Raw genomic sequence first — 10857 nt, forward strand, 5'->3', positions numbered from 1 at the left:
AACCTGAACTTCACGTACACAAACATCAGAAGTAGCAAAATAACTAGTTTTGCTTGCTTGTTCAATTGAATTCGCATTGCTTCCTTGATGCAGCTTTATCCTAGTTTATTTGCAGAATTAATTAGTATAGAAATCCTATTATGCGATACACGCTCAGCCATTTGCTGATTTTTCAAGTCACGGTTACTAGAGAATTTGTCCTTAATTGATGGTTTGTTTTTTTTGCCTTTTAAGGTAAAATGAAAAACTCACTAATCGATGAGGTCAGAGTGAAATTTCAGGCTATACTTCGAAGGCATGTTGAGTAAACTTTTTCTTGAAAGAAATTATGGTCGCTTGTGCAGATTTTCAGCTCAAAAGACGAAGGAAATGGTGATCCCGAAAGGAAGAAATCAAAGGGCGACGAAGCCAAGGAGTTGTTAGCAAAATATGGAGGAGCTTATCTGGCCACCTCTATCACTCTGTCTCTGATCTCATTCGCTCTGTGCTATGCACTAATCAGTGCGGGCATTGATGTCCAAGCGCTGTTACATAAGGTACAACGTTGAACCTTACGTGGATTGCAATCTAAACAATGTTAAGTTTGAGTTTCCACAGATTTAATAATGTAACTGTCTTTTCTTAGGTGGGAATCTCAATTGATGAGACAGGGGAGCGAGTTGGAACCTTTGCTTGGGCATATGCTGCGCACAAGGCTGCATCTCCTATTAGGTTTTCCTCCAACAGTGGCTCTTACACCTATTGTTGCTGGTTGGATTGGAAAGAAGTAGACAAGGATAAGTAGTTCGTATAGGAGCTCTGAGATCCAACCTTGTTTTGTTTCTATCATATGCTTCTTTTATTTATGTTCTCATGTGAACGTTCGTCTTTACACGCTTAAACAAAGTAATGAAAATAATTTTAAATAGTTGTACTCTAAATCAACCAGCTGCAGGCTCCATCGTTGTGGCATTTATATGTAAATGCAGAAAGCAGAAGTAATGATACAGGAAATATTGAACTTTTGATTCTCCCCCTCCCTTGCTAGAATTGATTGACATAGCTCCCTAGGATTCCTGATCCCGTGGGTGACTCGTTGTGCAAGAATGAGAAAGGGCGAGTAATAAATATGAGAAGGAAAAGAACATTAACAGCAATAGGGAAACAAAAATTTAAAAAAAAAAAAAAATCCCAGGTGAAAGGTCTCATCCCATTACATGAACAATTGCTCGGTTTCTTTACAACATTGCATGAGAACATAATTGCCTCAAACTGTCTCCGTGAAGGGCAATTTTATTGCTTGGCAAACATCTCGAGGGCACAACGAGCTAGTTGCACTAAAGCCAAGAATTAGAGTAATATACAAGGATGGATTCAGTAAACTCCTAGATGTTTTCTAAAACCACGAGATCACTTGAATTATGTAAATTAGCTGTACAATGAATCTGCCGTCTGGAGCGCTCCACTCTTTGTTCCTTGCACCAGCTTCTTCACCAAAAACATTAAGAAAACACCTTCATCGAATCTTCGATCCAGTCTCATGCGGTGTGGTGAAGAGGACACAAAGGGGTCGTCTGGATGTCATAGATTCCTAGTAATGAAAGAGCTCTTGACTTCGATTAGATACATAATACATGCTTTTGAAGCTTCAGCCTCCTTCAGGTTAGCCGTCGAAGGCAGTTGACTCATGTTTGGAGGCGTCTCAGGTCGTGCTGCGCTCTCCTGAGGCATGCAATAATCTTCATTAAGTGCGTCCAGTTCGTTCCATTCAATTCCAGCTGTAGATACATCAAGGAATTTTCCAAAAACATTGAAGATAAGAACCTTTGATCTAAAATTCGAAGGGGAAAAAATTGCTAAACCTATCCGTTCTAGCATATAGTGCAATGAAGACTAGGACAGAAAGAGGATACATTCTGTTCCCACATGTCTGTTATGCTAACATCAGCATTTGATAGAAGCCAATAATCAGCATCACTCTGCGAAAAAATGCCCTCAATGAGAACTAAGAATTACGATTACACTTTTGAAGATGAAATAGTACAAAGATCTTCATGCCACAATCGATTTGAGTTTTGGGTATTATAAGATCATGCACCTACAACAAGTCCTTGAACTGTTCTTCGCAAATCCATAGGACTCGAGAAAATAAAGGTCACCAACTAAGGTCATACTTACATCAACATCTGACGGAACAATCTTCATGATCCCACTAACGAAGTCCTGTGAGGCACTCAAATCAGAACCAGGTCTATGACCGTCTTGTTCCTGCATTTCTTTGTCATTCCTTGCATCCTCAGTGATCACTGTTGCCGGATGCCTGTTCAACTCTGGACTGGATGGAAGATTGGGTGGTACATCGACTCCATTGATCTCCTCAAATTTTTCCTCAAATTGACTGAAATGGCATACAGAGAAGGAAAGATCAGCGATTTCAATATTGCAATTCTCCAATACATTTGTTATTGAACACGAAAGTTAGTACTGAAAATATTCATGGATGTAATCATATGCCACGGGATACACTGGTAGTGGAGGAGACCACTTATTTATGCATCGTTTATGTTGCATCCAAGTTAATTGCTGTACCAAAGGTCCATGTTACTTTGCTTTATCATTTTCCCCGATCACTAAGTGTCGTTGTTGTTCTGACTTTAGATCGTCCACTTGTGCAGCAACAGAAAGAGTGATCCAAATAGGTCAATGTGCATGAAGTCCACCTTTTCTCTTTTCACCAATTTTTTCTTTTTACCTATCTCATTCTAATAACACTAATATTCAGTCCATTTATAGACTACAAAGAATTTGGAATCTCTTTGTTCCACTGGCATTTGCCATCGTAACAAACATAAGTGAGTTAAATGATTATTAACGGCCAAAACAATAAGCATACCTAACAAGGTAAACATCTATTGGGCCCATTGTGCTTCTGAGGATTATCCTGTATCTCCTGTGGGGATAATCAACAGCCTGAAAGAACATGGAGAAGTTTCATTGCGAAAGATGCGCGTGAAATTAATTACTTCAACACAAATTTAGTACGGTCTGAAATTTACCTCATCTGGATCAGGGACCTCAAGAGTGGTGCCATGGGGAGCTTTAATGGCTATTAAGGTTTCATTCTGACAAAAATGGAATGTCTTAAGTTAACCGCCAAATATTTAGTAACATTTATTTAAAAAAAAAAAAAGAAACAAAGCATCATCATACAAAACATAATCTTTAATGAGCAAAGATGACAAACTGACCAGGAAGCAGGGCAAACCCTTTTATATCATCTTCCGTGAGAAAAAGCCACCTATATGGTGGAAAACCATTAAGAAATTTGTCAAATAATATAAACCTCAAATTGTGGTAGAAATGACCTAACTCTGGGTAAAGGTTAGATGGAACTTACTTCTGATTGTTTTCATCTTCACTAAGTTTCCTCAGTCTTTCTTGCATCTCCCTACAGTAATTACAAACTCAGGCTTGTTAAACAGATGGCAAAGAAGCAACACAATAAAGCAGTATCAGCAAAGGCATGGCACCAAAACCTTATTTGCTCATCTAACTGGCCCTCCTTCATAGTAAGGTTTTCAACCTCTGTCTGCACAAGAAAAACAACAAAAGATCAGGAGATACCAAGAGAATTTAGAAGTTCACAGGAATTAATGCCACTTTTTAAATTTTCCACAAGTGACATTATAAAAGCTTTCAAGATTCTCAGTTCCATTGAAAGGATATTAAGCAAATTTAACTCAATGTGGCCTTGCAACTGTTTCCAGGAGAACAAAATAAGAATTCCCGCCTTCCCAATCTGTCCCATTATAATAATAAATAGAAGGCAATATTAAAATGAGCTCAGGTATACTGCATTTGGGCAAGAGTTTGCGCATACTAGCTACGGATCATAAAAGAGAGATACAAAACTCAAACAAAGGAAAGAAGAAGAAAAAAGGAAAACCGATTTAAGTATCCTAAAGAAAACAAATCCCATGGGGATTCCAAGCAGCATATAATGCAACTCCTCACCTGCAAACTAGAAAAACTATCATCAGCCTCCCCTGGCCTTGACACATCCAATCCCCTGAAAAGTCATGAAACTTTGAGCATACAAAATAGTTTGACAGCTTAAGTATATTAATGTCAAACTTTATTGAAAAATATTAAAGCCTCCCTACTTCCATTGAATTCTGTTTTTGAGCTTCTTTTCTATAAGACCAATCCCTTCAAGAACGTTTGTTATATCATATATTCTCCTCTTTTGCACCTGTATATACCCAAAGAAAAACTTCGGTTAATTCAATTTACATCATGGAATCTTTGGACCAGGCAGAAAAGTAGATACCTCTAATGTATCAGCAGCTTTATTCAAATCAAGAATACCATCCTCGGCTTGCTTGATCAAGTTGATGAACTTTTTTGTCAACAGACCTGTGATTATTAAAAAAGGATGAGGATCAAATGTGTCATAATAAGAACTCAGATGGTAATTGGCAAGAACTAACAATGGCATGGGCAATGCTATGCTACCTAAAGAGCTGTCATAACGACATGGACCAGCTGGAGTAAGATTGTTGCCAGAAGGAGAACCTGCAAATTCATAAAAAGTCATCAGATGCATCTAAACTGTTTGCAAGCAAAGTAATGAACAAGTATCTTACTTGATGTTTGTAACTCCCCCACCCCCCAACCCACCTCATATGGTTTAGAGAATTATACTCACCAACATTTGATCCTGGGGTTTGAGGTCCAGCTTTGCTGCATTTTGGAAGCTTTGATGCTTTGCTTGCCTTCCCCATTTTTCCTGACATCGGAGTCTGAAAAGGGCTATTAGCTGCTTCATTAGATCCTCGGTTCATCCTATCAACGGAATCAGCTTCAGAATTGGCTGATGTACTGTATAATCTTTCGCTTCAATTGCTGATACAGAGATTAATAATATATACATATATATTCCAGGAATTAAATTAGTTAGAGTTGTACTATAAAAGGGAAACTTAAAGAACTAAATGGATGTACGGAGGAATTGAGAACTGTGAAGAGTTACATATAATTGAAGTCAATGCTAGGCTACTCAGTTTTCAGTCGATGTTGGAACGGGAACACATGGATGGATTCCCAGGTGATTGTCTAATTCCCAGGATGCATGCATGTGACAAAATTAAAGGCACTTATCGTGTTGGATAAAATGACTCCACTAAAGACTACTTAGACATGAAAAATCTTCAAGACATATCATGTATTGAATAGTTTATTTGCAACTAAACGTATTCTATGTGGAGATAACCTATATAATGAAAACACGTCATGATCTCAGCTGCTGATCAAGTAACAAGGATAATGCTCAAAAAATTTCATTTCTCGAGCATAAGACAAGGAAGTTCTTATAATGGAGGCTTATTGAAATAACCGATAAACGCTATCTATCGCTCCAGATGCTCATTAGACAAGCTTTTGCTCTCACTAACGACAAACAGTTCAAACACGCAAGTATACCCAAAATTTCAGGGCGCCACTACTAACGAACACAGACATGAAGGAGTAGCGCGAAATTCTTTCATTTCACAAGACCTGTAAATCAAATGCAAAGATTAAAAAAAAAAAAAGGATTACTGAGAAGGGTTTTTTCATCCCTTAGCGAAACAAAGTTATACTGCAGTCCAGTGTTACCTCAAGAACTAATCTTGGGTCAAATTTCAATAAATTTTAAACTTGACAACTGATTAAAGTCGTGACCGAGCAGATCTCTACAAAAGCAAAGAAACGTGAAAATAAACTAAAAACGGAAAGCGAAGAGCAACACAGAAAAACAAAAGGAACAGTATACTCACAGGTGACTTGACGACGATGGTTTCGGCTTCTTGGTCAGCAGGTCGGCGTTTGTCGGGGCGCGAAGCGATGATAATCTGCGGGAGCAACAAAGGAAGGCTTCATAGACGAGAATGGGAGTTGTCGTTTCATGGAGTGAATGATCTGGTCCGGGGGACGAGAGGAGGAAGACATCCAGCAGGAAGAGACGAAAAGTGAGCAGAGATCGAGTTGGGTGGGGAGGGTTTTCGCGGGGAGTGGAGACACAGGATCGAGAGGGTTTGGGGGTATGAATTGTACGTATGTCAGAGAGCGATTGGGAGTCAGGTTCAGCGAAATTGGACGGCAAAGGGCAGAGGAGGAGAGATCTGGGGCGCTGGGAAGCAGAAAAATAAAAAAGCGGGAGAGAGAAAGAGAGAAGAAAACGAGGGAACGGAAGGGAAGAACCAAAGAACGATACAAAGAAAGGAAGGAGGGAATTTGGTTCGGATATAGATGTGGAGGGAAGGATTCACTTCCGAAATGAAAATAAAATTCTTAAAAAAATCGCAAATTTTAAACTATTATTTTAATATAATAATAGTATAATTTTGTCATGAGCTGCAGCGTCAACCGCTTCGGTTCGGCGCCAATCCCACGTGGCCTGGCCTTCCCGCTTACCCGCCCTTTCCAATCATGCTTTCTGAACAATTAGGCCATAACCCCCTTTAATCCAATTTTGAGGTGCAATCATTGCGATCCTTCTCAGTTCTTGGTTGGTTCCCCCCCCCCTCCTTCCTTCCATCTTTTATTGGGTTTTTAACAAAAAATGGAATCATAAGCTCGTTATGGAGAATATAATTCGGGGCATGATTTTTTGGTCACCCTTTTAATTCGTCTCAAACTTGTTCGCGCGTGTGTTATGTAATAAAATAAAACACTTAAATCATTGAAATGAGGTTCGAGCAGATTAGTTATAATACGCCATCGATTTCTCGTATAGCATATATTCAGGAGTTGAAGGAAGACATCTCTTTGAAGTGCTTAACAAACACTTCACGATGCTGGGAAAAAAGCCCCTCGTGTCGCGCAAATATATATTATAATCATTTCACATTCACTGTAGAGTACAAGTCAGCACATTTTTTTACAAGCAACTCGTCTGATTTTTTTTTTAATTGTACAGATTAATAACCTAATCTGAATATAACCCCAAAATTAATTTATACTACTTTCGGTCTTTATATAAGAGTTAGTTAACTAATTTGAGTAAATTAAAGAAATTTGTTAAATTAGTTATTTGTAATTAATATGTGTTATTTTTCTAAAATATTTTTACTAATCATGTGTTTACCTAGAACCACTATTGGTAGAACCTTTAATATAAGCATTACTACAAGAATTATTTTAGAAAAAATGAATAAATATAAGAGAGAAAACAGATTGAGATCTTATATTTAAGATCAAATTAAAAATCAAACTAATTCTTATATTAAAAACCGGATATAATATATTTTTCGTACTGAGCACATTTGTTCTATTATTGGTGGCTGTTTGAAAAACCGTCAGCCACTAAATATAAATATCACTCTCAATTGTAATTCAAACATTGATTACCTTGTAGAATAATAAAAGCTGACTCATCAAAATAAAAAATAAAAAGCTGGCACAGGCTTGGAAATGTTAGGTGATAATGGGTTTTCGTGGCGTTTAAGACTTGCAACTGCCAGCCGGGCTCTCATGGGCTGGGCCTGCCAACGGTGAAATGACATGGGCTTAATCGCAACCATCTTCTGCATCCCACGGAATTTCGCGAGCTTTTGTTTTTTTTTTAATTTTTTTAAAAACTATTTGCACAATGTAATTTTAACACTCCTCCAGTCCTTAATATATAATTTAATAGTTGAGTTAATTTTAGTTCTAAATATAAGACATATTTATCATATTTATTAGTTTTTTTAAAATTATCCTTATTGATACTCCCGCAAGCCTAATCAAGTAAAAGAAAGAAGAATGATATTTAAAAAAATGATTATGATGTTTTAGAAAAACCATGTCATGTTTTTTATTTAACTAACTTATCTAAATTTTTTAATCTAATTAATTAATTAAATGAGTCTTATATTAAATATTAGAGAAGTATTTGTTAAGCATGGTTATGGCTGGAAACGGGAGGGAGCGAATAAAGAGCAAACTAGTGTGGTTAAAACAAATGGTTGAAGTGAGATAGAGTGACGAAGCACTGAGAACAGTAGGAGCATGTAGAAGCTGTACGCAGACAGGTCCACCTAGGCATGTTAGTGGGATTCATCGCGCCAACACCCTCAAGCGATCAACTCATCACAGTATGAAGCGCCATGTGAGATCCGTTGATAATTTCTTTTAACAAGCACAGTCACAGGTATTACATCCGGTACTAAATATAAAAACTAGTTGACTAATTTAAACAAATTAAAAAATTAGTTAAACTAATTATTTATAATAAATAAGTATTTTTAATTAAAAGTAATCATATTCGAAGCAATTTTGAATACTAAATGTAAATATTTGAGGGTCTGTTTGTTTGGCTCAACGAGAGGAAGGAGAGAGGAGGAATTTTAATAGAGAGAAGGGGAGGGAAGGAGAGTGAAAAGATTTTAATATGACTTTGTTTGGATTTATAAAAAGAGAGGGAAAAGGAGGAGTTTTAATATTACTTTATCTGGTTCATAAGGAGGGGGAGAGAGAAATATTTTAACATGAACAATTTTGTCCTTATTTTATTTAAGATTATTTTTTTCCAAATTTTATAAAATGTTTAATAAAATAGAATTGTAAATAACATTTAATATTGAGCAATACTTATACCAAAATTCTAATATATTCTAGAGTGTGAAGTATTATTGAAAATAAGGCTGAAGTAATATTCAGCCACAACTTATGTTGTATCCCATATTTGAATGAACTATTTGGTAATGTAAAGGAGATAGCAGCGTCTAAAGACAAGAGAAAAAAGATATAAAATAGTATAGGGGTATTTAAAATAAATATGGACATAATAGTCATAATATGACAAAATATTGTGTTTTCCCTCCAAATCTTCCTAATTTTGGGCGGAAGATTGAGGAGGAAATTTTTTTCTTCACTCCTAAAATTTGTGTTGCCAAACAAAGAAAAATGATTAAAATCTTTTCTCCTCCTTTTTTTCTTCTAAATCTCTCATACCAAACGCACTCTTGACAAAAATTCAAATTTTAGCTCATTAATAAATTAGGGAATCGGTGTCCGATTAACTGGTCAACATTTACAATTACAACGTGAGAGTGTAAGCAAACAATAACACACCACGTGCGCTTTATAAGCGTTGTTTGTGCTGAAGTCATCTGTGTGCTTCATAAATTACAGGAAGGAGACTACCAAGGTATTCCCACTTCGAAGTCGTTGCTGAACGCGTCGGTCAACACTTTCCATTTGTGGGCCAATGAACCCATATATATTCTAGGCTAATGGGCCATCATTTTAGCCTGGGCCAATAAAGCCTTCAAACAGAGCCCTCTCTAAATTGGGTTTCAACTTAAATCTTCACGTGTTGGAAATCACGGTTACTGTTGTTCTTAACTGCGGTAACTGGTATATCACGTGCAATCGTCACTCTAGTTCTACGGTGCCCATGGTATGCGTCCTATTATATAAAAAAAATATATATATATATATATATATATATTAGCATTTTCTCAGTTATGCGGTTGGGAAATGCAGGAAAAATGTGGCGTCGGGTCCGTAATAAAAAAAACCAGATCCGTGGCAAAAAGTAAATAATAAAAGTGAGAAATGATAAATTGCAAATTTAATTCATATAAATTGTAGCACTTTTTTTTTTCCATATTTTAACCCCTTTATTTTTTTTAGTTTAATTCATTAAAATCTTCAACCCCGTCCATCCGTATCTGATAGAGGCTTGGTATCTCATTTATCGGTAAATATCCAAAATCTAGTTGTTTTTAAATTATTGAAGAACACAAAATTGATGCTTTAACGTTCGCTTAGTTATATGTACGTATATGGAACACAAAATTAACACTTGGAACCCCCAAGTCTAATCAAAGTCTTGGGGCTGTTTAATCAAATGCTGAATCCGCATCAACCACGTGTATGTGTCCCAATTTTTTTTTTTTTAATTCATTTAAATTTCTACTCCTTTGGTCCGCTTTAAAATTGTTTTTGTCAAGTCGCTATTGTGGATTGTGCAATGTTAACAAACAGAAGAGGCCTCTGAAACTTTTTATTATCACCCAATAAGAAAATAACATGATGATGATGTGGATGTGGATGTGGATGTGGGTGGGCGCGTCGAAGAGAGGAAGATACAGAGAAACTGCGAATGACCAATAATAAATGATTGGTCTTCATGATTAGCGATTTGCTGAGCGCGTTCCCACTATGATCATATTGTGGCAAATTTCATGTTAAATTAAAGCTTATTTTATTTGAGTCAACACGGCATTTTCCTCATTCCTTAGGAAAATTATCTGTTTCTGCTTCCAAGTAACCATCACAGGTAAAGTAGATTGCACAGAAATAGTATAGCGTTTCTATTTACAAACGGTGTGCAATTTTACTATATCCAACAATGACAACTCCTGGAGCTTATTAGGACGACATTTCCAGAGGACCACATGTTTTAAAAGGAACAAACGAGCCATTTACCTTATTGAAAAATCCTTTAAAAAAAATTCTGATTCCATGCACAAGGTAAGGTGGAAGTTGGCGGAACAAAGTTAAATCCATATTCCAATTCAGAATATGCAGCAACTTACTTTTTGAATAGCTTCAAGTGAAAGAAACCTCCATGAAATTTTTCTCCACACTCAACCCCATCATATGCGTTGTATGTACTCATGATACTAGTTTACAGATCTCGTGGTCCACAGAAACTCCCCTCTCTCTCACCTTACTTAGCCATATACTACTATATTATATTTCCCACTGTGTCTATCCATTTTCACTCGGAATGGAGAATTTACTTTTCCCAGGAGTCACTTTCTCTGAGACCACTTTTAATTTTATTGCACAGAACTTAAAACAAACAAGAGAGAAACGAGTGAATGGGAGCTTAGGGATTGTGAT

The 10857-nt window shown here is 36.6% G+C and overlaps 2 protein-coding genes across 2 annotated transcripts; one reads left to right on the forward strand and one right to left on the reverse strand.

Annotated features, from left to right (window-relative positions):
- Window positions 1-323: 323 nt before the first annotated feature.
- LOC114762877 (protein FAM210B, mitochondrial-like) lies at window positions 324-1009 on the forward strand (the record flags this gene model as incomplete). The annotated part of the gene is given in 3 exon segments (XM_028952476.1): window positions 324-536; window positions 626-712; window positions 714-1009. Coding segments are annotated over 3 exon segments (357 nt in total), but the record flags the coding sequence as incomplete, so codon positions are not given.
- An 895-nt stretch (window positions 1010-1904) lies between these two features.
- On the reverse strand, window positions 1905-5841 carry LOC114762880 (transcription factor E2FB-like; the record flags this gene model as incomplete). Its single annotated transcript, XM_028952478.1, is given in 14 exon segments — window positions 1905-1958; window positions 2158-2377; window positions 2873-2949; window positions 3036-3101; window positions 3228-3248; window positions 3250-3277; window positions 3377-3427; window positions 3516-3568; window positions 3994-4048; window positions 4143-4231; window positions 4310-4395; window positions 4495-4554; window positions 4688-4824; window positions 5796-5841. Coding segments are annotated over 13 exon segments (996 nt in total), but the record flags the coding sequence as incomplete, so codon positions are not given.
- Window positions 5842-10857: the final 5016 nt, after the last annotated feature.

Source organism: Neltuma alba, unplaced genomic scaffold, assembly GCF_004799145.2.
Source record: "Neltuma alba isolate B1F8T4 unplaced genomic scaffold, ASM479914v2 tig00011245_pilon, whole genome shotgun sequence".
Lineage (NCBI taxonomy): Eukaryota > Viridiplantae > Streptophyta > Magnoliopsida > Fabales > Fabaceae > Neltuma > Neltuma alba.